Source organism: Maniola jurtina, chromosome 15 (assembly GCF_905333055.1).
Source record: "Maniola jurtina chromosome 15, ilManJurt1.1, whole genome shotgun sequence".
Lineage (NCBI taxonomy): Eukaryota > Metazoa > Arthropoda > Insecta > Lepidoptera > Nymphalidae > Maniola > Maniola jurtina.
This window is the reverse complement of record NC_060043.1, coordinates 2722814-2750452: the sequence shown is the minus strand read 5'-3', so window position 1 is coordinate 2750452 and position 27639 is coordinate 2722814. Positions and strand designations below refer to the sequence as shown.

Below are 27639 nucleotides of genomic sequence, written 5' to 3'. Positions count from 1 at the left end.
TCCACTAGAATCGGTCTTTAAACCTTTACCGCCTAAAAACATTAGTTTTTTGTAAAATAAGATGATGAGATGTAATGTACTTTAGAAGTGGAGTAGTTAGGTTCGAATTGTCGAATGCACAAGCGGGCAGCGAGTGGGCAAGCGGGAGTGGGGTTATGACTCTAGATCGGACTCTATGTCAACTTAAAACGAGCGAATCTTCAAATTAGTCCTAGAAACTTTTTTTGGTGTGGTTTTTGGTGACGTGAGAGTGAGACGTGATGCCCTAAGGATGGTTTTTTTTTTGTGCTTCTTCTGGTGCCCCCTCAGACGTGATGCCCTAGGCAATTGCTTAATTTGTTTAAGGGTTAATCCGTCACTGCCCATCAGTCTGTCTCTTTGTCTCTGCCAAAGTTGCGACTGCAGACGGGCATATTTGTCGCGCAGTTTAAGGCCGATTCACACCAATTACGTAGTGACGCGCGTAAACCCCTAACACACCGGGTTACGCATACATCCACGCTTTACGCAAGCGGTGTGCCATGTTTCATACAGGTCCATACATTCAACGCAATGGTACGCGCTACGTCTACGCTTACGCAGCCTGTGTGAACGAGCTATTAAACGCGATTGACGCGCGAGTGTAAAACGGGCCTTAATAAAATCAGGTTATATAATAAGACATTGGTACTTATTTGCTTTGTTTGTTTTTAACCTCTAAATTAATAATTTGATATCTAATCTAATGCTATCCTTTTCCAAAGGAAACATCTTGAAAGGGATAGCAGTTTTTCATTTAGAGATTGTTTAGGTACTAATAAGGACCAGTATAAAAATGTAGATTTGCTTATCGTCGCTGCGCATGGAAATTCCGCTATGTGGAAAATCACAAGTTTTCAGGAGACTCTTTTAAACTTAAATTTTTGGGGAAACATACTTTACTTTTAGACCAAAATCACATACATTAAAAGATTATCTCTTGAACTAGCATACATGCTAAAGAACAGATTTCTACATGTACACACACCTTTTAAAACCAAAAAAAAAAGATATCAAAAATGAAAATCAAAAAAAAATACATAGCGGATTTTGCATGGGCAGCGCGATGTTATGCTTAATTACGTTTTCTTAACTAGGATAAAAACACATCAAAATAGTAGATATCAGGTCGATAACAATTTAAAACTATTTTTTGGTCAAACACGTTTTCTTATACAAATTTTTAGTTTAAAACAATAAAATCTTACAACTAAAACACTGGCACAGAAGTATCACAGAATTTCTAATTAAGGCAAACGTGCATTTTTGTTGATTCCAAAAATCTTCACAATATACATTAAAGATAGTAGACAAACACAAAAATTAGTTTCCTTTTAATTTCCAGGAAAATTGATTGGTGACTTCAAGCAATCTAATTAAAATTCACTATTTTTATGCAAACAATTGCTACAGATGTCTAGAGTGGAGGTGATATCACATGATATGAGTAGTTAGTTCATTTTTTGTTTCATTCGGCATCCTTCATTTGAAATGAAACAGAGAATGAATCAAAGGTGAAACACAAAACCAATTACTGAGTGAATATTCACTCTGAGTGAACCATCTGATATCACCCATAGATGATTAAATTAGCCATAAAGGCTGGTGCATACAGGACTTTACTAGACTTTTACTCAGTTAATATGCAAAATGATAATGTTAATCCTAATTTATATAAAACTAATAAAATGTATTAATTACAGTCAAGTAAAATCATGGAAGACATGTCTACATTTGTAGGAAATTAGAATAAGAAAAATAAATCAGACACTTTTAAGTTATTAACGATGAATATGTATTAATAGTTTTAAATCAAGAATTTTCTTTAATCAATCAATTAAAAATAATATGCACAGATAAGAGACTGAAAAATGTGGAAGTGAAATAGCAATAAAGCAAACACAAATAATAACAATGAATATTACAGTAATTAAAAATTGTTTTTTAAAGGTTAGGTATTAATTAATAGAAAGTGAAAAAATATAAAGGTATTTACAATTTAAAAAATAATTAAAATTTTAGTTGCCAATGACAAAACAATTATAATTGAAAAAAAATTAGGGTAGCATAGATTTTATATTTTAACCCACGTCAAAGCAAACGTTAAATGATAACCAGCGCGAATGTAGCGAGCGCAACTTCTTTTGTTAATTTTACAAAATATCATGAAGTATTAAAAAATCTGGATGCCCCAAGGTGCTAGAATGGCGGTCTGGAAGACCCCCCTACTAGGTGGATAGACTATATCAAATGAATAACACAACGTGTGGAAGTCCCTACAGACTTCGTCTGTGTTGGTCTTAGCTGGCGGGCGTGCTCTGCCCTTTTGGAGTGTTTTTTTTTTGTTAAAACTGACTGGAAAGCGCTCTAAGGGGGTTGCCGTGCGTATGTCGGCGAGCGCCGGCACAGACGGGGTCCATACTTGTATAGTTTAGCTAACTTGTTACAAATAACTACAAACTTGACATTGGCTAATCATTGTAAAAGCCAGACGAGAGAGAAAAAAAAAAGTCCCTACAACAGACTTATGTCCAGCTGTGGACACCTATGATGATGATGATGATGAACTGTGTGAAAATAAATCATTACTAAACATAGCTGACTCATTTGATTACCAATTGTACCCCAACAACACATTTCTCTATTTCACTAATTTCACTGGCACTGGTGGTAAAGTTTACTGGCACTGATGGTAAAGTTCACTGGCACTGATGGTAAAGTTCACTGGCACTGATGGTAAAGTTCACTACAGTCACATGTGGTAAAGTTCACTACAGTCACATGGGCACGTCAGAGACATACTCGATGGTGAGGAACAGTTCAACCAGGTCTAAAAGTTGCAGCCAGCGCCACGCATCGTCGAATCACACCATACAGAAGGTACAGTGCGAACAGGAATCACAGCACTGTTCGTTACTGGTAGTGCATGAGTCACATGGGAACAAAAGACATGGACTATTTGGGTATAATTATAGCTATGTGAAAAGAAATCTGTACTATTAAAATATACCCTACTCAACAGCGATATCAAATAAGAAATGAACGCGATCATAATACACTCTTCACTCTATTTCACTGGCACTGATGGTAAAGTTTACTACAGTCACATGGGCACGTCAGAGACATATTCGATGGTGAGGAACAGGTCAACGAGGTCTGAGGGTTGCAGCCAGCGCCACGGCAGCGGCTCGCGACACGCGCGCCAGCGCCGCGTGACACCATACAGAAGGTACAGCGCGAACAGGAAGCACAGCACTGCGAACAGCTGGAAGAGACTCTTTAGCGGCTCCCTGCAAGCAGACTGACGAGTGAGATTCGTCTTAGAAATTCAAATAACATGCACTTGACGATCTGCCTGCCAATGATCTTATGGGCGGTGAGATTCCAGCAGAAGCAATTTCATCATCATCATTGCAACTCATTGCCAGACCAGTCTCTCTCAGAACATGAATGTTTTAACTTTTTAAGCCATAGTGCTGCAAGTGCGGATTGGCAGACTTCACACACCTTTGAGAATTATTATTAATGGCAGGCATGCTGGTTTCCTCACAATGATTTCTTTCACTGTTATAGTGTTAATAAAATTAATAGCTTAAAAAGGAAGTAACTCCAAAAGGTTCACTTGACCATCACATATTTTAGAGGCAATTTGGGAGTTTATGATTTTTCTAAATAATTGTACTAGCTGCTAACAATTAATCCTAGCTGTAATCTGCCAGTAGGATACTTAACTAGCAACTTTAAGTTTGTAAAGATCCCGTGGGAACTGTTTGATGTTCTGGGATAAAAGTTGCCTATGTCAATTACAGGGACAAAAGCTACCTCGGTACCAAACATACAAATCGGCTAAGCGGATGGGTCTTTAGGCATCCCGTGGGAACGTTTTGATTTTCCGGGATAAAAAGTAGCCTACGCCCGTCCCCGGGATATAAGCAAACTCTATACCAAATTTCGTCAGAATCGGTAAACTGTTGGGCCGTGAAAAGATAGCAGACAGACAGACAGACACACCACTGTTGATATTATTTACTCACCACAGGTATCTCCTGATGCTGCGGTGCGGGGCGTTCCGTTTGAGACAGTCGGCGCAAGGGGTCTCCACCTGCGTCGATACTGTCGATTGTTCTGCAAATATAAGGCGAAACGTCACTGCTTCGTACAATACAAGGTGATAGATCGAGCTACACGATAATGGTCCAAGACCCCAGGACCACCAGAGTTACTTATTTTCTGAGAAACAAAATGAGCGGAGTAGTGTACTTTGCTTAAACTTAAATTTCAGTTAAAACGAGACAGATTTATGCCTGCGGTACAACGCTGTCTCGTTTTAACAGTGTCTTAAGTCTGAGCAACGTCAAAGTGCGCTTAATAGATCTCAGCCTAAGAGTGTACTTTTACTGTAGGCCTATTTGCTAGCCTAGTACTGATGGCCAAAAAACTATCAACTATCAAAATTTACACATTACTCACTTTTCTCAAAGTCTAAGTGCTGATCTTTAGGGTTCCGTACTCGAAGGGTCCCATTAGACCCAATTACTAAGATTCTGCTGTCCGTCCGTCTATCTGTCTGTCTGTCAGCGGACTGTGTCTCGTGAACGGTTAAAGCTGATTCACACCAAGCACGTACACGTGACACGTGCGTAGTGACGCGCGTGAATCCGTAGACATAACTGCACGCATTAAGTCACGCCACGCAAGCGGTGTGCCATGTCTCACACAGTTACATACATTACAACGCAATGGTACGCGCTACGTCTACGCTTACGCAGTCTGTGTGAACAAGCTGTAAAAGAGAGTTGAATGTATGTTTTACAGAATATTGTTAATAAGATAGTTCTGGCGGTCCTGAAATCTTGATCTATAATGGATAAAGGATTGAGAATAAAAATGTTACACAAAAATTCCCACGAGCCCACGTTACTATACCCACATAAATTTATGTACAACACAAACTACCACCCACTTTCTGGTCTACCAATATAAACTACAGCCACCACCAAAACAATTATAATACAGAATTCATAGTTTGTATTGCTTCTAATATTTTTAACTAGGAAATAAATTCTCACCTACCCTGTTAAATGATAATTAAATGATAATTCATTAGATGAAGGTGAATTTCATCTTAATAAACTAACTATAGGACAACACAATTCTAACTACGATGTTGACTAACTACAACACAAATAGGCGTCGATTCTGATGGTTTTCTGTAAACTAAATTTAGATCTGCATCTTTTTCTTTTTAATATTGCTAAAAAAGGACAGAAAATGAATTTTAGATTTAGACTCTAAATAGTGCACTCTGCAAATTTTAACTATAAGCTCACGATTGGCACCTAACTCACAAGGTTTGACAGTTCTAAATTAAATTAAGTTTCTCTGTCCCTTTCTTATTGCATTAATAAGAAAGAGATGCGAATACTCTCAAATTTAGTTGCCATCAGAATCCATACCATTGACCAACAAAATTACCACTTTCAGTTTGAATTTCAGCGCAGCAAGTATCACAAAATAGCCGATCGATTTTATTTCCTTGACTAGCGCATGTACCCTCCAATAAAACAAGTTTAGCTTTCAAACTGTCTGCAACAACTTGTAAGAAATTATTCCTTTCATTCCCTTCATCTATGCATCTCGATAAATGATTCAAATTTTCCTCATATTGATGTAACTTTTCTTGCATTTCATTTATAGTCGAATTGGAAAAGTTTAATTCGTTTTCCAGTTTGGTTACATATTTCTTCAATCTATCGCATTCAGTACATTTGGTACAATCAAAGCATACTTGAACGCTATTGTTATTACCATTGGGTTTGATTTCGAATGCATCGGTCTGTGTACCAAAATTCATTACTTCTGTGTCTTTGAAAACTTCATATACATCTGTGCAAGTCATAGTTGTTTGATCTTTCGATTCTGGTTTAAATCTCAAACAATAAGGTCCTCTCTTAATTCCACCAACGTTCGGAGCTGATTGCGATCTTATTTGTTTACGATTTTTAATAAATTGATTATATCTTCTCTCTCTTTCTCGTGAATCTAATGTTATATTATCGTTTTTACGGCTTTTATTAATTTTCGTGTCGTTTACAATACTTTCTTTGCCTGTAATTTTATCTGTTAAATTATCTTTATTATTAATCTTGTTTACATCATTTTTTGTATTTCTCACTGCATTATGTATGGCATTGTTCTCATTAATATTGTTCTGATCAATTTGTGTATCCAATATCGAATTGTTTTGACCTTCAATATCATCTTCATTGGTTTGCGTTGCAACGCTTAAGGAAAACGAATCAGTATTACAACTGCAGGGTTTGAATATCTCGTTTTCATTAACGTAATAAAGTTTTTCGTCAGTTTGAGTGGACGCTGTAACGAATTCGTCGAGAACAGGTTTTTCTACCGCTGGTGTAATGTTCAAGTCTGTTATGTTAAGTCTGGACGTGTTACAGAAACTGAGACGTATTTCGTCGAAGAGGGACATGTTCGTGGGTCGGCCTTGGTCCTCCTTGAGGGCGTTTAGGAAGGATTCCTCATCAAGCAGGCGGCTCTCTAGATTGACAATTAGCGAGAAAAAGCGGTTATAAACAGATAAAGCGTTAATTACAAGAGTTGGCTGAAAGTAAATTTGATAGAAACAGGTTATAAAGTGACTACGTATTTTTTGCAAAACAAGTTGTCTAATCAACCCCCCGATTGTGTAAGAAAAATGTATTCAAGGTTATCGTTATCGTCAAGAAATTCTCCCTTTTGATTGGCTGTGAAAAAAACTAAACAGCGAATGAACCAATCAAAGGGCATATAACGGATAACGATAACCATGAATACGTTTTTCTTACAATCGGGGGGTTGAAGTTGTAACATGGCAGGTCGCACATGACATAGACCAAGCAAGAATGAGATTTGTTTTTGTACAATGCACACTCATACAGACATACACCTCGTGTTCAGATTAGATTACTTGTTTTACGCATTTTGGGCATTACCATATCAACCTAAATGACGTATGCAAAGTAATAATATAATCATACATCCAAATAAGTAGGCTTGAACTGTTGCAGGTTAAGGCATAGATTTAAAGCTTATGCTCCTTATCAAAAGCAAGGATATTTTTACATAGAAATATTAATGGGTTATTGCAATGTATGGAACACACAGTTGTATGGAATGTGTCCAGTTGGCACACCTAAAAGCCAATAATTGGGAATTGAATTGAAAATTTAATTTCATGGACTAGTCTGATTCTGTTTGCCAGCTTCTCAATTATTTGAATAGCTCTGGACATAACAAAAAAAAAGTATCATCAGAATCGATTCATAATTATTACGCTTCGATTTTGACGACTCCTTAATTGGCGGAGCAATCACGTAACAAACACATAAAAAAAGTGACAGTCGAAATAAGAACCTCTTTTTTTAACCCTCGACCCAAAAAGAGGGGTGTTATAAGTTTGACGTGTGTATCTGTGTATCTGTTTGTCTGTGTATCTGTGTATCTGTGTATCTGTCTGTGGCATCGTAGCGCCTAAACGAATGAACCGATTTTAATTTACTTTTTTTTGTTTGAAAGGTGGCTTGATCGAGAGTGTTCTTAGCTATAATCTAAAAAAATTGGTTCAGCCGTTTAAGAGTTATCAGCTCTTTTCTAGTTTTCTTGTAGAAAAGAAGGTTAGATAACCGTTAGGTTCATAATATTATGTCAATAGACAAATGTCAAGCTGTCAAGACGGACGTTGCCTAAATACATAATTATTTATTTGAAAATGATGTTTTGGAAAACTCAGATACTTTGGATCGTCGGGGGTGTTATAAATTTTTAATTTACACTTGTTTTGAAGTCTGTTAAAAATTTACATAATTTTACAGTTTTCCAGGCTTACCTTGTGGGAACCTGCTGTCAGCGTTGAGGCTGTCCAGTGCAGTGAGCATCTGGTCTTCAGTGTAGCTCACGTCGATAGAACGCTCCATGTGATGGGCGGGGTGGTTGGACTTGTTCAGCAAGTCCTTTAGCTCCATCTCCAGAATCACCTAGGATATTGGTTACATTATTACACGCTGACCAGACAAAATATATATAAACCATCCATCCATCCATTCATCAGCCTGTAAGCGTCCACAGCTGGACATAGGCCTTTCCAAGAGCGCGCCACCAAACACGGTCCTCCGCCTTCCTCATCCACCCGCTCCCCGCCACCTTCTTCAGGTCATCGGTCCAGCGGGCTGGAGGTCGTCCCACACTGCGCTTACCGGCCTCTGACAGTTGGCCTCGTCCACAAACTAAAAGTCGCTCAGCGCGCTATGGAGCGAGCTATGTTGGGTATTATTCTCAGGGATAAAATCCGGAACGAGGAAATTCGCAGGAGAACAAAAGCGACCGACATAGCTCAAAGGATTAGTAAGCTGAAGTGGCAATGGGCAGGCCATGTCTGTCGCAGAACCGACGGCCGTTGGGGCAGACGTGTTCTGGAGTGGAGACCGCGTACCGGTAAGCGCAGTGTATAAACCATGTTTGTCCAAAAGCAAAAAGGAAGGGTAATGATTTTAACAGTATATATGTATGTCTATATGTAGGTTTGTATTTATGTGTAGTCCACCGTAGCGCCTAAACTACTGAGCCGATTTAGATAGGTGTCAATCGATTCGTTATTAAGTATGATCCAGGTGACATAGGCTATATTTTATATGAAAAAATTTGGCAGATATTACATCCAAAAAAGTGCAGGTCTCCAAAAAAGCCAAACAACTGGCGACAGCAACAACGACTTCATATATTTGTCCGAGACTCTTAGGAAGGCTGTAAGGCTTAAAACTTTCGGAACACTTAAGTTACCTTCTCCTTGATGATCTCCTGCATGAACTCCTCCTGGTCCCTCATCCGGGCGGCGAGGTCCGCGTGCTCTGTGCTCATTCTCGTTCAGTAAGGAGGATAGACACACCCCTTACCACTGCACCCCATGAATTTTAACGCAGCGACAAGTGAAACGCATGCGGAAAACAAAATGTGTGGACTACCCCACAAAGTAAACTAGAGCCACCGGGCAGAGTTACCTTCTCCTTGATGATCTGCTGCATGAACTCCTCTTGGTCCCTCATCCGGGCGGAGAGGTCCGCGTGCTCTGTACGTAGCGTCTCGTTCTTCTCCAGCAAGGAGGACTGTCGGCTAGCGTACATTTCGTTGATGCGGTGACATTCATCCTTGGACTTTGAGAGCAGCTCTTGAAGGTTCAATTTCTATAAACACAAAAGAATAATATTTGTATTGGTAAAAGAAACGAGAAGGATTTGTGACAGCTTATATCAGTTATGTAAAACAATCATCTAGTCTGCGTGCGTGTAGTACTCGGAAGATCGGGATTGTTCGTGCGTGTTCGTACGTATTCGCACGAGTAAAATTCGTATGAAAACGCATACAAAGTGTGGCTTGCCTTCGCCAACTCGAACTCAAACTGTGAGACCCAAGATTATTGGAAGATCGTGGTTATTCGTGCGTGTTTAGACGAGTTAAATTCATACGAAGACACATCCAAAGTGCGCTCGTCCTAACGTACCTCATTCTCCAACAGTGTGACTTGCTCAGTCAGCACTTTAGCCCGTCGCCGAGTACATTCCAGTTCCCTCCGCGCCTCGTCGAGAGCTTTTTCGCTGCAGCCGAGCCTTTCGCACACGTCTTCATAATCGCGTTTTACGTGCGTCAACGTTTGGTTCTCGTCACGTAACCTATTCAAATTCAAAATATTTTCATTCAATTAGACTTTTACAAGTTCTTTTGAATCGTCAAAAGCATCTACCACTGGTTCGGAATGCCTTTCCTACCGAGGAGAACCAGCAAGAAACTCGGCGGTTGCTCTTTTCAAAGATTTGATATACAATATTATCCATCCATCCATCAGCCTGTATGCGTCCACTGCTGGACATAGGCCTTTCCAAGAGCGCGCCACAAAACACGGTCCTCCGCCTTCCTCATCCACCCGCTCCCCGCCACCTTTTTCAGGTCATCGGTCCAGCCATACAATACAATATTATGCCATGTATAAAAGCAATTGAAGTCTAAAAAAAGATGTACAGAGTTAGGACGGTATGTTATGTCTCTTCTTATACTGTGATAGGAAGGCATCATCATCATGATCGTCAACCCATATACGCCCATACTGGACATAGGTCTTGTATAGGAACTTTCATACACTATGGGTCTCATAATAAAGCTGTCACTCAGTAGGCGAGAAAGGTAGGCGATGGAGAGAGATATGCTTGGTGTTTCGATACGTGATCAAATTGAGAGGGGCGTTTCGGCCCATAGGTCCATACCGAGAGGTTGGATGTACTCACATACTGAGATGTGCTCGCAAAGAGTTCCTCTCAGCGATGACTGTGGCTAGCGCTTCCTCATGATGGCGGTCGGAATAGTCCAGCTGAGTTCGCAGCTGTTGAGCCAGATGTGTCTTTTCGCGCAACTCGCATTGCAAGTCCTCTAGCAGCTGGAAACCTGAAGGCAAAAGTGATACAATTTTTGAAGCAGATATTTTCTTGTTGTTGTAGTACTAGGTATGTTGTTGATTATTGGATTGATTATTACTATTAGTTGTTAAAATAAAATGAAAAAGCCATACCCATATCTATAACTAAATAAAAAAAAATTTAAAAAAATGTATGTTTATGAGATATGGGCCCCTTCTGGGGTAAAGGCCTCCTCCAACTTCTTCCATTGCCGTCTCTCTCCTTGACAAGATCTATCCAGTTTTTGCCTGCTGTTTTTATGATGTCATCAGTTCAGCTTTTGTTTGGCCTTCCAACATCCCTTTTGCCTTCTGGTCCTTTCCACCATGTGGTTTGGATTGTCCACCTTTTATCTTTATTTGATGTTGAAGTAAAAAAATTAAAAACACATCCTACCGCTTTGTACCAACATAGAAGAAGAGATTGTTCCAACTTCTGAATCCATATCCAGTAGTTTTTTAAAATTTTTTTTTTTTTCAATGAATAACCATATAAACGGAGTTATATGAGACTAGTTACGTTAGTATTAAAATCCGTCGCAACTATGTCGCGATAATGGTTCCGGAAATACTTCAATGTAACTGTCTGATAGCTGATAAAGCCCCCCCATACACGAAAAGGCCTTACCAGGCCAAAACCAGCGAGAAACTGGGACTGCCTAGAAAACGGGTCAAGTGTGAGCTGGACTTGCACAGCAAGGGTTCCATACCATTGTACAAAAAATATCTTTTTTTTGTGATGTAAGCACTAATTCACGGTTTTCGGATTTTTCCATTAATACCTACCTACCTACCAAATTTCATGATTCTAGGTTAACGGGAAGTACCCTATAGGTTTCTAAACAGACACGACAGGCAGACAGATAGACAACAACAAATTGATCCCATAAAGTGATCCTTTTTCCTTTTAAGGTACAGAACCCTAAAAGGGAGTGTAATGTTGTCAGGGTTCAAAAATTTAATATGGCAGCTATATTAGGGCCCATTTTCAAGAGTGAAAATCTTACTTTTTAATTTGTTTTTTGCCAGGGCAGTCTTTTTTAATTACAACTTCCAAAAAATAAAAAACAAAATTAAAAAAAAGAGAGTCAAATTGAGAACTTCCTACATTTTTGAAGTCAGTTGAAAAGGCTGAGTAATGGTAGTGAATCCAATGTGGCTATATTATATTGTAGGTTTAAGATAACACTAACATGCATCATGTGAGTACTTAATGTGTACATACCATCAGTTGATATCCCTGAATCGGAGTCATGTGGTACTTGTCCACACTTCAGGTTGAAACTGTAATAGATAAAAAAAATCAATATATACATTAAAGGCATAAATAACCACACATGACAGGTAGTTGAAATTCCTCAGACACGTATGAAGCAATTTGCTTCCTCGTTTTTAATCTAAACCTGGAATTTGCTGTTGACCTAGAATCATGGAATTTGGCAGGTAGCAATGTCTCAAAGCACAAGTAAAAAAGTGTTATTTCTTGTATAATGGTACATAACCCTTTATGTGTGGGGTCCAACTTGCAATTGTTTTTGTAAAATACACAGTAATATACTTTGTGTTCAGACTCTGATTTGCGAGCACTAAACTGATTCAAACTGAATAGAGATGCACAAATTTAAAAACCCGCCAAGTGCGAGTCAGACTCTTGCACTGAGGGTTCCATACTTGGGTATTTTTTCATAACATTTTGCATGATAAATCAAAAACTATTATGCATAATGCTATAAGACCTACCTACCTACAAAAATTTCATGATTCTAGATCAACGGGTAGTTCCTTATAGGTTTTCTTGACAGACACAACAGGCAGACAAACAGACAGATAGACAGACAAAAAAATGATCCTATAAGGCTTCCGTTTTTCCTTTTGAGGTACAGAACCTTAAAAAAATTGGTCAAGTGTGTGGTGTTTAAAAATTACCTCTCATCCAAGTCAATTTTGATCTTCTGGCTCTCACTGTACTTGTTGAGGCTGGTTGCCAGCATGGACACGGTTATCTCTGGATTACTCTGCTCTGGGTCCAGCAGAGATCTGAGACAGCTGTATTCTGCCCTGAGTATAATATACAAATATTATAATACAGTAGAAATCTGTTATAACAAACAACTGTTGCACAGTTATAAAAATCGGTGTATAAACTCTTTAAGCTACAAATATATTCAAAGTAGGTACCATTGTTGGTAAATGGTAGTGTTAAGGTTGTCTGGAACGGATCGCTATATAGCGATAAAGGCAGTTGCTTTTTTGTACCTATTGTGAGGTTTTGATTGGGTGTTTCATAAAGAAGTTGACATGTTAGCTCTGAACCTAAATTAAATACTTCAATATTCAAGCTTCCAGCAAGGTACTTTTATTTATAAGTCTTAACAGGTTATGTGGCCCAGGCTCATAATTCTGTTTTAGGTGAAAATCGGAGCTAAAAATATTGTGTGGCAATGCTACACTAGAGTTAGTGTTGACGGCAAAAAACGGTGGTGTGTTTTGTCGGAAGTTTTATTATTAGTTTTCTTTTTGTAACCTGTCTTTTGTGTTTTGTGGTGCAATAAAGTATATATGTATATACATATTGTACTCATTTTTATGGCCAGAATTTTACATTTGTAAGATGATATACTGGTTATAATCAATTCAGTAAACTTAAAATAAAGCTACGAGGGTTTGAAATGTGCCCAAGTCTGAGCAGAGGCCACAACAAACTCAGCCAAGTAGACTGTAAACTGCACTTGATAATTTGTAATTAATGAGTTCTTGGAGTAAAGTGATGAAATACTGAAACATAACCACATAACTTTTGAGACTCCCAAGCAATAGATTATTGTTTATAAGTTATAACCAATTATCAGAACAGCTTTGAAAATATCAGAATATTTAGACATTAACAAAGCTGTTAACTGAGACATTTCAGTATACTAAATCATAGTTTTAACATTCACATACTAATATAATATGAGGAAACAACGAGGACTAAACTTGGACAAAGCAAAGGTATGTGATAAGTCTATTAATAAAATAATACCATGAGGAATCTAGGGCAGTTTAAATTACTTGTTTATTTGACATTTTGTCTTCGCTATTTATAAACCATTTTTATAGGTATGACTACAAGTTAAATTAGGGATGTTTTTTTCTTAAATCAATGGTTAAACATGAATCTAAGCTTACTTGTTTGTTTTCACAAACGGTGCGAATTGGTCCATCAAAGCATCAACCCGTAAAGTACTGCCGGCGTCGGCTCCACAATATTGAAAAATCTGCAGGGCCGTGACGATGTATTCTAAAAACACAAGCCGTATAACTACAGTAATGAGGAAGTGTACCAACGCGTAGTTACAATAATAAACATTTAAAATTACACTCACCGTCTGTGTTTCCGTCGTCTAAACTCATTTTGTTTTTGTCAAACTTCTGGAAGTTATAAGTTTAAATGAATACTATTTAACGTGGTTTTAATCCACTCTCGCACGTTAACGGTCAACGATTGTTTATATTTTTCATTGGATTGGCTAATAATTAAATTCGTTACGCTACAGTAAAATACAAAAATAGTTTTTTTTTTTTGTAATAAAAACGGTTTTACGTCTGTAGTGTTGTGCTAACCTGACACTGGATAAGATTCGATTGTCGACGCTAACCGGACGCGGTATGATTCGATTATCGACAATCGATTAACAAGGTGAAAGCTGTTCATAACGTCCAAACTAACAAAGGAAATCGTTCATGCTATGTTGTGAAGATTTTTTATTTATAATTGTATTTTAATTCAATAAATTTTCAATGGATTTCGTAGAACAAATTTTCAATGGATTTTGCAGGAAATCATATTAGATTGCGTCGAAATATTTTTCTAGCCAGGATGTCACAAGGTGGATACGATTTTTTTTAGTTTGGACACTTTTTACCTACTGTTTAATTCAATTCTGAAAAATGAACTCATTTTTGAAATACAATTTAAAATAATAGGTATAACACTATCAATTTCAAATATACCCAAAACATGAATTATATTTAATTTTACTGTTCTACTTTGTAACAACTAATACTAAATGTATAATAGAAATCTTTGATCTTAGTTTAAAATATTTAAGTAGTGGAATATTTTTTTAAATGATCCAATAAAATGTTTTGCCTTTCTTTATCGATACTTTTATAAACAAACTATGGTACATCACTATTAGTGTAAACAGATTATAAATAGAATGTAGATATAGGTCACAGACCATTCATAGACACTAGAAATTCTTCTAGCAATAGGTCACAGATATAGACATAATAAAAAGTACACTGGATAAGTTATGCCGTGTTGCATTGGCCATTGGCTTAAAAGAGTATGTAAGTAGACTATAGATTATATTATTCGTCCGAAAATTGCTAGTTTTTGGTTGGTTGGTGGTTTAAATATGCTAGTACACGGGCAGGCAGGCTGATTGCGGTAGCGGGCAGCCAATCGGAATCCAACTCAACCTATGCAATGCAATAGGACCAGAATTTTTGCGATAGATCAAAGTGGCTGCTTAGTGCACAGGGACTTAAAATTACATCAGGAATCAATGAAATACAAAGTATAAAAATTCAGATTTATTCAAAAATATAAAACTTGGTAGGTAATAAAACAAAACGATAAGAAGAACAAAGTTTTAAATCTATTAATTTATCTTGATCTAATTGTATTGAGAATTTCTATTAACCCGCTGTGAACTTTCAGCACAGCAATTCTTGTTTCAATCATGGTAAAATCGCTCAGCTCCATCTGAAAACAAAATCAGTTTAATTCCATAACCTCACACGCATGACGCTTTGGTGGATACTTTTATGTACCTAGAACACCGCAAGTTAGTGACAGACAGCGCCATACATATAATGTGATTTAGTAAACCAATTAGTTAGGTAATAACTACCTAATTATTTTTTCCTGAACACATTTCCATTTTTTTTGACCACAAAATTCACGTTTTTCGGATTATTTTATTTTACTTGTGCTACCCACATGTCAAGTTCATGATACATCCATGCAGGTACTAGGTTTTGATTCCCTTTTCTTGACAGACAAAACAGACAGACAGCGAAGTGATCCTATAAGGGAATTAATCCTTAATTATCCTTAATTTCCCTAATACGGAACCCTAAAACATAAGAAAATAACGTACCCCATCTGGCGGGTCTTTGTCTCTCGGCGGGAACCTTCCATATATTCGTTCACAAATTGCGCAAAGTCCGCACCATGTTCTATACTTTATGGTTTGTGCTTGCGGCTGCAATGATAAAAAAAGTTACTGATTTAGTTTTCGTGTTTATATTATATGCCTACTAGTGGACTTCGTCTGTGTTGGTGTTAGCTGGCGGGCGTGCTCTGCCTTTTTGGTGTGGTTTTTTTGTTAAAACTGTCTGGAAAGCGCTCTAAGGGGGTGCCGTGCGTATGTCGGCGAGCACCGGCACAGACGGGGTCCATACTTGTATAGTTTAATTGTTACAAATTACTAGAAACTTGACATTGGCTAATCTTTGTAAAGCCAAACGAGACAGAAAAAAAGCCTACTAACTACCTACTCATGCAATAGGTGGTTCTATTAGTACCTACTGTTAGTCGTACGACAAATATTTTGACACACATCGCAAAGAAAACCCTAGAATTATCTAATAGGGACGAGCATATCACCGGAACCTGCACTACGGTGATACTTCACTATGTATAGTTCACGACAGGTCGACATGGCAATCGGCGTGGGGACGCCCTGCACACCCAGACATCGCCCACGCTGTCATGGTGTGGAGTAGCGCGTTGTGCGGGTTTTCGGGGTGTCTCTCCCTCCATGACTCACTTGATACCCGATTGCCATGTCGATCTATCGCGAACTATAACGAAAACTGCTGCATATAATGCAAAATCGGTTTAATATAGTTTTCGGAGTAAAACAGTCCAGACGCTTTAAAATTTGGCGATCGCCACATGTTGACACGATATATGAACCTAAGGTGGAAAGGGTATTACTCACATCTAGCTAGATGATGGATCTCGCTAGATGGCATTACATACATTTTTAATCTATAGTGAAAGTAGAACATGCGGCCTGAATCACGCTAACGAAGTCTTAATCCCAGAAAAGCGCATGTATCAAACAGTGCGGATTGGCAGATTTTCTCCACCTTTGATAACATTATGGAGAAGTCTCAGGCATGCAAGTTTCCTCACTATGTTTCCCTTCACCATTAAAGCAAGTGATATTTAATCGCTTAAAACGCACATAACTCCGAAAAGTTAAGAGGTGCGTGCGCGGGAACCCCCGACGTCCCGAATACGGCCCACGTCTTTATAGCTCGTTCACACAGGCTGCGTAAGCGTAGACGTAGCGCGTACCATTGCGTTGTAATGTATGGAACTGTATGAAACATGGCACACCGCTTGCGTAAAGCGTGGACGTATGCGTAAACGGTGTGTTAGAGGTTTACGCGCGTCACTACGCACGTGTCACATTTCGGTGTGAATCGGCCTTAAACCACTAGGCTATCATCACTATAGTCTCCATAAACTTCAGTGCAACTTAAATATCTATTTGACACCTCGCCTGTATCCCCTCCTTCCAAAACCAAGGGTTTTCGGAAACCAGTGTCGAGTAGAGTAAGTTTGATCTCATCTGGAATGTTCTCATCTTCTTCATATTGCTCCCATTCCATTGTTACTTGGAACTGCTTCACTTGTTCTGATGACAGGATGCCGCCCATCATAAGAGTCAGGCCTTCTTGGATGTCCTAGTGGAGAATAGAAGCATGTGTGAGATTGACTGGTTTAAAAGTAATGCTGTCCTCTTTATAATATTTTGAGTGGAAAAGGACGTCATGATTTTCATTAATTGTGTTCTTGAGGTTTTTTTATAATACTTATAAGTAGAGGTTTATCAACTGTTATATTTGGGACATGTTCTCACACAGGACCAGTACTATCCCTTTCAGACCATCAAGATGGGCAAAAGAGAATTAAAGGCAAATGATAAGAGGTTTCATGTACATTACCTATTGCGTCTAATGTTTTCTCATAACATGAGGCCGCCTTCAAAAATTTTAAACTGAGGAGGCCCCCATTTTTTTTAAATTGTTACATCTCAACATTGTTAAGCGTTCCTATTATAATTTAAACTTCGAACTCGAAACAATCTAAGTCGATTTTCAAAATAAATATTTATGTAAAAAAGTTCACCTTTATGGGCATCCTGTAACCGCGAGCCCTGAATTTCCTCAAAACTGTTAGATAAAGCAACTGTTTGGACTTCTTCACTGTCACAAATCTTGCGGCATAATTCATTGGCGTCAAAGCTGAAATTGTAAGTATAGAGATACAGTTTGGAGAAAATGTTGGTTGACACAAATTTTTTATGGGCTCTAGGCATCTACCTATCTATTTGGGGTTCGAATTGTTTCACTTGAATAATACAATCATCGATTGTATCGAGTTATCAATATTTAAGTTGAACTCACCGTGAGTAAAAACTTACTTTCCAAAGCATTAGAGTCCAAAGGCAAGCTGAACTGAGCGTTTTGGCGCGAGAACACGCGCGGTATGTGGAGCCAGTCGCCCAGGCTGACTGCCGGCACGCGGTATTCGCGGAGCAAAGCCTGCATCTCCTGGCCGTATGACCGTTCCGGCCGAGTACGGAACGCTTCCTCTAGCACGTACCGTCTCTGAAATGAGTATGTAACGTTTTCGAGGCACAACGGGGTCATTATCATCATACCATCACTGGTCCACTACTGTCAGAATGAGAAAAGTTTAGGCCATAACTCCGACAAAGTGCAGATTGGCGGATTTTAAAAGTCCAAACACCTGTGAGAATAATTTTTGGAAGAAATTGTGGAGAACGCATGGCATGCAGACCTCCACATATAGATTGAACCCTGGACTACTAAATCATTGAAAAATACCTCAAAAATGTAATAATGTAATAGGGAGATACTCCTAGAAACAATGCAATTTTACTATCTGGAGATTTATCTCTACTTGATAAAAATGCAAATATCTTGTCACTTTTTATTTGCCGCCACAAAGAGAATAAATTATTTTCGATTTCTGAAACTGTGTTACCAAATAGTCAAATTACCAATTTGTCAAGTGTGGGATGGCAAAATATTTCAGAACTTTTTAGACTTATTTGTGTTCTTTTTTGACACATTTTTGCTCTCAAAATAGACCTGTAGTTCCTGTTAAGATATGGGCTCGTGAAATTTTTGTAAAGTTTTCAAAGGATAGGCTAATTTTATTGTAAGTACACAATCTCTAAACTGAAATGACAATTCTATATTTTCCTATCCCATACATCATGCTCCATTCGGAAAGGGATAGCCACAGTCACTATATTTCGACCTGTCAATGTCATTATTAGAGATTGTTTACAATAGAATTAGCCACAATTTTTATTTGGCAAACCTTAGTATCAAATTCAGTTTCAATCGCGTCTTCATCAACCTCCCTGTGCAAATACTTCAGTATATCGTCATCTAGGAAGGAGTCAGTTTTCCTGACAGGTGCTGAAGGTTTGATGACTGGCAGTATAATATCATCCTCAGCTGCCTGATCTATGGAACCTCGCGAACTGGGGTTCTGTGAGTCTGTTACTATTCCTGCTATCTGAAATTTAATATTCAAGGTAGATCTTGATGTAGATGGGTTTGATGGATGGATGAAGCTTTTGAAGACCTCTCCAGAGAGGTCATTGTAGTGAGAGCTGTGGTTTGGTGGAAGGCTTCAGCCATCACCAACCATGTATTTTAACTAAAATGACAGGGGTAAATTTATTGCTACCCCTTTCATAATGTTCCCTGTGGAACAGGATAGCACTAGTTTAATAGTAGATCTGTCAATTAAGTTTAATTTAGCAACACACACAAGTAAACAAGTTTGTTGTACACAAGTACAACAGAATTGCCCACATTCTCTTAAAAGACGGACGGACGGACAAAATTCTTCGTCTCCGGAAAGACAAAATTCAAAAATTCATGAAATAAATGCCATGTAGCCGAAGCGTGGGTATCTTAAGTTAAAGAACATTCGTGATACCCGCGACCTCAGCCACGCTTAAGTTTTGGTTTTTAAAAATCCCTGGGAACATTTTGGTTTCCAGAGTAAAATGTAGCCTATATGCGTTTCTAGGATGCACGCGATTCTGGAAATCAGGGTTGTTTAAATTCCCGTGGTGTGGATTAGGGTTTTTAAATTCCCGTGGTAGCAAATTTTTCGGAACAAAGTAGTTCTCCTCCAAATTTCGTGAAAATCAGTTAAACGGTTGGGCGTGAAAAGGTAGCACACAGACAGACACTCTTTCGCATTTATGATTATTGTAGTGTGGATTACTTGTGTTTCAGGATCTTGCTGCGCCTGCGCCGCTAGACCGGCTGATGTCAAGCGGTCGCTGCCACCAGTCCTCCCTTTCCGACGGCGTTTACCTCGTCTCCGCATTTCACCACCTTCAACAACTATAATGTGCACGTAATAGCTTCCTTTTAGGCTCAAAAGGGCTAGAACCCAGAGCTGTAAAACTAGTTAAACAAGATAAAGATGAAAACTATAACCTGACTGCGATCGTCTCAATAAACGCTGAAATATTATAGTAAAATTGTTTTTCTGTCGCTTGGTATATTTTAATGTTGTAGTAAATTTATATTTATGAACTCAGAATTTTCTTCCCTTTCATTTGACACCCCACTCGATACAATAGCAAAAACAAAACTCCCACTTTTTTTCATGTAATATCTGTCAGGTCAATTTTTTCGTATAAAATATGTCACCCGGATCTTTACGACGAATCGATTGACACCTCATTCATCAAAATCGGCCCAGTAGTTTAGGCACTACGGTGGAACACACAGAATCTGGATACAAACATATACACATACATACATACATAGACTGCTAAAATCATAACCCTTCCTTTTGGCTTTGCTGCAGTCGGTTAAAAAAGCGTACTTTCTACGCTTGCAAAGGGCCAATCATAGCTGCAATGCTGCCAACATTTTTTTTGATAGCTAATACAAAACAAGACCATACAAGAATAAAACAAAGATAACAATACAGGAAGATTTCATCATTGGCAGTGAATGCCAAAAACTTATCAGTTCCGCAAATTTTGATTTGCGAAATTAATAAAATAATGTAGTTACAAATTCTAAGTCAAAAGCTATCGGCTGATATGATATAGAATTCGCCCGCACCCCAAATTGGTTTCCTATCGACTAATCAAAATTAATCTCAAGAATTACCTCCATCGTCCATATTTTGCTCATTCATCGTACCATTATCTGCATCGTTTGGTTCTTTCTCATCTTTCGATCGCTGAGTTGCTGGGGCATCATTCTTTTTATTCTTAAGAGCTTTACCCAGGTTCAAGGCTTTCAATTGATTCTGAAACCAACCAAATATATAGCTAAAGAGATGACTCGGAGGCAATAGACATCCCCTTACGTAAGCCTGAGGCGTTGACAAGATAAGAGAAGCAGTCTGCAATTCAATTCTCACGGCTAGAGTAAAATGGAAGAACATTATTAAAAAGCAATATCTAAAGAAAGACAAAATCCTCAAAATATTAAGGGAACGACGCAGAAAGCGCGCAGTATTAGAAAGGCGACTGGCCTAGATTTTTGGTTCTTTTGCTACAAAATAGACCAATCAGGAGGAATGAGAACTTATAGCGCAGATTAAAGATATAGTACCTATTAACGAGCTTATGGTAAATAAATTAATTTATAACACCTCCGACAAGTGAAGATTACAGCAACTAGAAAAGAGCTTATATATAACTATCAAACGGCGGAACCGATTTTCTTGGATTATAGCTAAGAACACTCTCGATCAAGCCACCTTTCAAACAAAAAAAAACTAAATTAAAATCGGTTCATTAGTTTAGGAGATACCTACGATGCCACAGACAGATACACAGATACACACGTCAAACTTATAACACCCCTCTTTTTAGGTCGGGGGTTAAAAACAAAAGACATCACCTCAAGCTTTTTAAAAAACTCCTCACTATCGTATGCCACTATTTTTTCTTTTCTAATCAACTTTTTGGTCACTTTTAAATTTGGCAACCGCATCCTTTTCTCTTTCCCCGAATCCCATGATGTCACAGATAGCACTATGTTTGACGCCCCTCTTTTCCTGCTTTTCGGTGCGTAGTTTATTATTATTTTGTTCACATGCGTCACGGTGCACTCACAAGGCGTTTCAGCAATTATTTGTGGGAGATTTAACGGTTGACGTTTTATACGTTTACTTTTAACTAAATTGTTTCCTGATACGAGAATGCTCTTCTCTTTCTGGTCTTTCGGTTTCCTACTTTTTATTTGCAACAATTTCGTTTTAGATATCAAAAACGGTAACATATTGATCTTGAAACTAAAAGCACTCAAAAGCCCATGACTGTTACAAACGCGGTGGATTCTAAATGAAAGTTGCGGTATCAGTTTTTACGTCATTCGTGTGTAGATAAGCACTTATCAGTTGTAAAGCAATAAGCTTTACACGCTCTAGTAAATCTTGAATAGGTTGTTAAAAGTTATTGGTCATTGAGATTAGAGCTATGAGTTTTACACTGTTTGATACATGGTTAGGTAATGCAATAAGTGTATGTATGTGTATGTAATTGTAACTTTTTCTTTTTAGCCACTGATTGCTATGGTGTGAACCACAGCATAGTGGGTACCACACATGGTGGTTCTATCACCTGCTCACCGCACAAAAGAAGGTCTTTTTTTAATGACTAATTTATAGGCTCACTGCAATCATACCAAACAGGAGTAGATGCAGCCTAAGGTGGAGCGCGCCTACCCAGAAGGTACCTATTCACTCTTCTTTTGAAGGTACTACAATAAATAATATACTACACTACACTATACTACAATACACTGCACTATACTACACTATACTACAATAGGCTAGCGGGAAAAACGGAAATCGGAGGGGCATTCCATATTTTAGGAGTGTGTATTAGAAACGAGGGTGCAAATCGCTTAGTACGAGTCCGTGGGATTTCGACTATGTAGGGGTGTAGACCTTGACGTTGCCTCGCGGGTCTATAGTAAAATGCCGAAATATAGCCAACTAGCCGATGCCCGCGACCTCGCTGCGTTGATTTAGGTTTTCAAAATCCCGTGAGAACTCTTTGATTTTCCAGGATAAGAAGTAGCCTATGTGCTAATCCAGCATAATATCTATCTCCATTCCAAATTTCAGCCAAATTTAATTTTTGCGTGAAGGAGTAACAAACATACACACACACACACATACACACAAACATTCGCCTTTATAATATTAGTGTGAAGTGTGATACTACTCGGTCAAGCTAAGTTTGCACCTCGCGTCGATTATGTCACACTGACGCTTAGGTACGGTATGCGAACCGTGCTGACGCGACAAGACGATCGCGGGGAGGTGAGCGGGGAAGTGGGAGAGGCGCCGCATTCCAGCGAGGTGGTAGGTATTTACCTTTTTAACAGTCCTTACGCTAACAAGTTCTTTAGGGGTCCTCTTGGCAAGAACTAGAGGAGAGGCCAAAGGCGGCAGTTGCTCGCACTGGCCGTTCACACGACGTTTGTGAGCGCTGCCGGAGAGGTTCAACGAGGGTAATGTTGACCTGTCGTTGACACTTGGCGAGTGAATCGCCGTCAGCTCTGAAGTGGCGTAGCCATGGTAATATAGGGTCTCCTAGAATAAATACATTAAATAATAGTATCAGGGGAAAAGTAAAGAGTTTCGTTTACTAGTAGTTTTGGATTTTTTTTTTTAATTTATAGACTAGCACTTGGCTGTAATCAGATCTGCTGGCAAGTGGTGATGCAGCGAGCTTGACTTGAAAACACCCATAGTAAAAGTGGAGGAGAAAACTGATGCTGGAAGCGCGTTCCATAATCTAACGGTTCGAATTAGAAACGCGGAGACAAATCTCTTTGTACGTGTCCACGGAATTTCAACTAAGTACTTACGGGTGCAGACTTCACCTTGACAATGCCTTGCGGTACGATAATAATAATTATAGAACTAGGTGAAGGAGGAACTAGGTACCTCTTCGAAATATATGCTGTACCTACCTAGAATACCGATAGACAGCCATATTTGCGCCGATGTATTGAACTAGTATAGGTATACTACATACATATGATATTTAGTACAGTTAGGTAGGTACCTAACTGTACTATCATCAATCTTCTTACTATCGTATATATTATCTTACTATCCGCAAGGCATCGTCAAGGTCTGCACCCATACGCAGACGTAATTCCACGAACACGTACAAAGCGATCTGCTTCCTCGTTTCTAATTCGAACCCCTAGGATATGGAACTGGAGATACGGAACCGTAAAAGATACCTGGCTATGACTTCTCCTCAAATCGAGCACAATAGTAGTCCTTTGATGGGGCTGGTCAGGAGTCAAGCACCGTCGGGAACTCCTGGATTTACCGCTGGCGAGGGTCGGTGCTGGTGTCAAAGGGCGAGAGTCTGTCTCAGTGTATCTGAAACAATGTACCTAAGTTTAAGTACCTATAAGGATTTTTGAAAATTTTGGTAAAATTGAATTATCACCTCAGTAAATTATTGTCTGTTGAGGCAAAATATATCTGAACTTTTTATTTTTTACCCGACTGCGGCGAAGCCCAAGGGAGGGTTTTGTGTTTGATCTGTATGTTTGTAACTACTGAACGGTTCAAGCGATTTTGATGGCGCGAGTTTCACCGGGTACCATAAATTCTTGAAAAATCAAAATGGCGGAAAAAAATAAATTCTACGACCTTCGAGTGACCTTATTGACGACGTCCATGATTGGGGATCAATATGTCGAAAGAATTACCTTCTGAACATATCTTCAGTGACGATATCATGCGGTGTTCTGTTCTTTTCCTTTTCACAGTGATCTTGAAACTTTGCCAGGTCTTCTTGTAATATATGACCCTTGCCTTCGAGGAACTGAAAAAGACAGTTTGAGAGTAAGTTTGTTGAATTTTAGGGTTCCGTAACAAAATGTTAAAAAAAGAAACCCATGCTGCAACTGCCTTGGTATATATATTTGGAATTCTGTGGGTGCAACTAAGTCCCTCTTGATCTTATCTCAGTAATGTCTTGGTCATGTTTTGGTTTTGACTTGGTCTTGTCTTAGTCGCGTCTTTGTTTTATTTTAGTCGTGTCTTGGCCTTACTTCTTTACAGAATTATCGGCTTACCCAAGCATCCTTAGCCTTCTTGACGAACTCCCTGGCAGCGTGGTCAGCGGGATGGTTGCAGAGCACAGAGCAGGCGTGCGAGAACGGGTTGTAGAGACCTGCATAGGGCCGCAGTATGAACGGCGCTGGTGTCACATCGCATCGCAGCTCTGTTTGTTGGTTGATCTGTAATTTTAAAGCTGGAATCATTTCCATAAAGTCGCAAATCCTTAGCAGATAGGTAGGTAGTCATCATCATCACGATTAGCCCATAGCCGGCTCACTACTGAGCACGGATCTTCTCTCAGAATGAGAACCGTTTGGCCAAAGTCATTTTGCATGCCTGATTATATAAGGTGAAACATTTCTACTGGACAATATGTACTTAATAAGATCTCACTGTAAAAAATGTTTCTGCAAATAAAAAATCTTGAATCTTGAGTCCACCACGCTGGCCAAGTGCGAATTGGAAGACTTCACACACCAAAGACATTATGAAAACTCTCAGGCATGCATGTTTCCTGACGATATTTTCCTTCACCGTCAAAGCAAGTGATGTCAAATTGCTTAAAAGTTAAAACACCGAAAACCTACCTTGTCTCTTGGAAGTATATATTTTTCTTGCACGCTGGCCAATAATCCAGTGTTACTGGTAAGCCCCATTTCTTAGTCTTATTTTTTTAAAGTATTTAGTTTTGTTTACATCTACGACCTTTGCCGGGTACCGTAGGTATCGATCAATCTGTAACTTGGTTACCTACCCAAGAGAATATAAATTAAGCGTCAACCAAACCTACGCGATCAAAGCGACTAAGACGCGGGAGCCATACCTAAAAAGAAAAACTCAATAAAATTAATGATAAATCACGTTTCGAGATTCGACCCAATACAGGTACTACGGTACAGGTATTTATTCTTCTTTGAATGAGCTGAAGGAGAGAAACCTATCGACAGATAACACTACATCAGGGTAGTCATGGTAGACCTATATAAAAATTCACATTTTCAGTAAATTACTGAAAAATGCGATGTATTCGGCACGATCTCTGCAATTAGTAAGGAAATTGGAATACCTACAGCAAGGACACTTAGCATTGAAAGAAAGGCAAGCAGCCATTCCAATGCGCCATAAATCTTTTGTAGGGACTCCCACACGCCAGTCTTGCGCCGCCTGAATCCAGCGGCTCCCTGCAACTGATGTCCGGAGGGAGGTCTGCCAACGCTGTGCTTTCTGGTACAAGGTCGCCATTGTAGAACCTTAGGACCCCAACGTATTTTTACCTACTACTAATATGTGATATAGTCTATAGGTGTACAGTTTGGCTGAGATGGATCTTGGGGTAGGGTACGGGTTGCGAGGGTGTTTGGGGGCACGTAATGTCCCAATGGTGGGTCTGCTACGGCGGACATCCGCTGGCGGAGTAGCGAGGTGTTGTCGGTCCCTTGTGCTCCGTCATCAGCGGTGGGATGAAAATTCGCGAGGATTTTAGTCGGTAGGAGTCCGACATAACCACTGTGGTCGATGGTATCCATGACGGATTTTCCACACGAAAAAAAGGGTGACAGCGACGTCGAATTTTGATTTTATTAAGTACATAAACCCTCCCGCAACCTACCTATTATAGTATGACTGATTTGTAATAAGCTATTGCGACTTTTAAGCTCTTTGGCACAACAAGTTAATGTTAATATGCTGAACCGATTATGACGAAACTTTTGTTTGGAACCAGAGACGAGAATACTAAGATAAAACAAAGTTTTGAATTTTTTCACATATATTATTCAAAAAAATTTACACAAAAGCACTAAGACATCCATTTAACCTTATTGTCTAAATAAATGAAGTTTTTAATCCGACACGCAACCTCTTAATTAAAAAGATATAGTTTTTCTCTAAAAATAATACTCATTTTCTTTTTTTTTTTTAATATCGGAAAGTAACTATGGCATTATAAACATAACACCTATGAAGCGACAATGTGAAATTTTATTTTATTTTAATACACTAGAATATTCTATAATTTAATTTTAGTTTTCATCACTAACATGATCTATTTATTTATTTATTACAAAGGATTTTTTTATTTTACAAATATAGTGCAAGAAAAGTTATTCGTGTGTGTACATTTTGGGTGAAAAAATCTAAACTATGTTATATTTCAATTTATAAAATTGGATTCGCGCTTGTTCTTATTTTTTTTACATAATATTTCATTAAAAAAAATATGGTTTTAAACCACAACATGATTTTTAACCGCCTAATTATTTTTATACAGGTCAGAGTATTTAAGTAGATAATATTAGGTATGATGTATTTTATAAGCCATAATAACACTCTAAAGGTGAGTCCAGATCATGCAACAAGTTATAAAATTTTGTTGTATAACAAGTCTTTATTGTTAAACATGACATGTAGTAACGTAACAAAAAAATAATTAAACAATGTTACATGATCTAGATGCACCATAAATAAATTTCACCCCTAGTACAAATCATTCACATTTTGACTTTCGATAACATTTTGTACTATCGATATTTCTAAGTTTCTTACTGAACTGAAAAAAGATGATATTGAGTTTCTCCAAATATCAAGAATGTTTGCAGGAACTCGATATCGAATTTCGTATCATTAAATCTCGTACTAGGGGCATTGGTAGAACTAAACCTGGAGCCGTCTCTTTCTACAAAGAACATTGTGAAAAGGACGACAATACTAATTGTAGCCCTGTGAAACTTCAACTTCTGTGTACAACAATACCTATAGTTCTAGTCACGAAAGTTGAAACTGTGCAGTAGGTAGATTTTAAAACATCTGAGGTGCGGTACGCGGGGCGCTACGAGGTACAATAATGGAATGTACACACACAAAGCACGACGGAATGACCGACGTGCAACTTTGCACGGCATGACAGATGGCGTTTATTACACTAAACGCACGCATC

At 38.6% G+C, this 27639-nt stretch overlaps 2 protein-coding genes across 8 annotated transcripts; both read right to left on the bottom strand.

Moving 5' to 3' along the window:
- Window positions 1–367: 367 nt before the first annotated feature.
- On the bottom strand, window positions 368–14140 carry LOC123872404. Of its 5 annotated transcripts, none has more exons than XM_045916657.1 (13): window positions 13882–14140; window positions 13685–13796; window positions 12443–12574; window positions 11742–11800; window positions 10350–10506; window positions 9572–9740; window positions 9072–9254; window positions 7904–8051; window positions 5494–6576; window positions 4053–4143; window positions 3090–3308; window positions 2540–2760; window positions 368–2301 (listed from the first exon to the last, which is right to left on the bottom strand). In XM_045916657.1, exons 1-11 carry the CDS (start codon window positions 13907–13909, stop codon window positions 3122–3124), a joined length of 2349 nt encoding a protein of 782 aa, XP_045772613.1. In that variant the 5' UTR covers window positions 13910–14140; the 3' UTR covers window positions 368–2301; window positions 2540–2760; window positions 3090–3121. The 5 variants fall into 5 exon arrangements, with proteins under 5 accessions (XP_045772613.1, XP_045772614.1, XP_045772617.1 ...); XM_045916658.1 differs by having other exon boundaries at window positions 2540–2774; window positions 3126–3308; XM_045916661.1 differs by lacking the exon at window positions 5494–6576 and having other exon boundaries at window positions 2540–3308.
- A 942-nt stretch (window positions 14141–15082) lies between these two features.
- Window positions 15083–26030, bottom strand: LOC123872412. 3 transcript variants are annotated; one of them, XM_045916675.1, is made up of 13 exons: window positions 25292–26030; window positions 24719–24883; window positions 24350–24465; window positions 23870–24014; window positions 22989–23207; window positions 20765–20906; window positions 19860–19972; window positions 18936–19136; window positions 18007–18193; window positions 17712–17827; window positions 17078–17266; window positions 15667–15771; window positions 15083–15269 (listed from the first exon to the last, which is right to left on the bottom strand). In XM_045916675.1, the coding sequence occupies exons 1-13, from the start codon at window positions 25358–25360 to the stop codon at window positions 15171–15173; spliced, it is 1866 nt and encodes a 621-aa protein (XP_045772631.1). In that variant the 5' UTR covers window positions 25361–26030; the 3' UTR covers window positions 15083–15170. The 3 variants fall into 3 exon arrangements, with proteins under 3 accessions (XP_045772631.1, XP_045772630.1, XP_045772632.1); XM_045916674.1 differs by having other exon boundaries at window positions 19860–19981; window positions 25292–26028; XM_045916676.1 differs by lacking the exons at window positions 22989–23207; window positions 23870–24014; window positions 24350–24465; window positions 24719–24883; window positions 25292–26030 and adding an exon at window positions 21506–22123 and having other exon boundaries at window positions 19860–19981.
- Window positions 26031–27639: the final 1609 nt, after the last annotated feature.

Coding starts and splice junctions, on each gene's coding strand:
- LOC123872404 (XM_045916657.1), bottom strand. CDS start 13,909: ATGAGTTTAGACGACGGAAACACAGACG. Junction 9,741..10,349: donor TTGCGAGCACATCTCAGTAT/GTGAGTACATCC, acceptor GAATTTGAATAG/GTTACGTGACGAGAACCAAA. Junction 8,052..9,071: donor AGCAGATCATCAAGGAGAAG/GTAACTCTGCCC, acceptor CCAATATCCTAG/GTGATTCTGGAGATGGAGCT.
- LOC123872412 (XM_045916674.1), bottom strand. CDS start 25,360: ATGGGGCTTACCAGTAACACTGGATTATTGGCCAGCGTGCAAGAAAAA. Junction 17,828..18,006: donor GGACTCTAATGCTTTGGAAA/GTAAGTTTTTAC, acceptor TTACAATTTCAG/CTTTGACGCCAATGAATTAT. Junction 15,270..15,666: donor ACAAAGACCCGCCAGATGGG/GTACGTTATTTT, acceptor TTTTGTTTTCAG/ATGGAGCTGAGCGATTTTAC.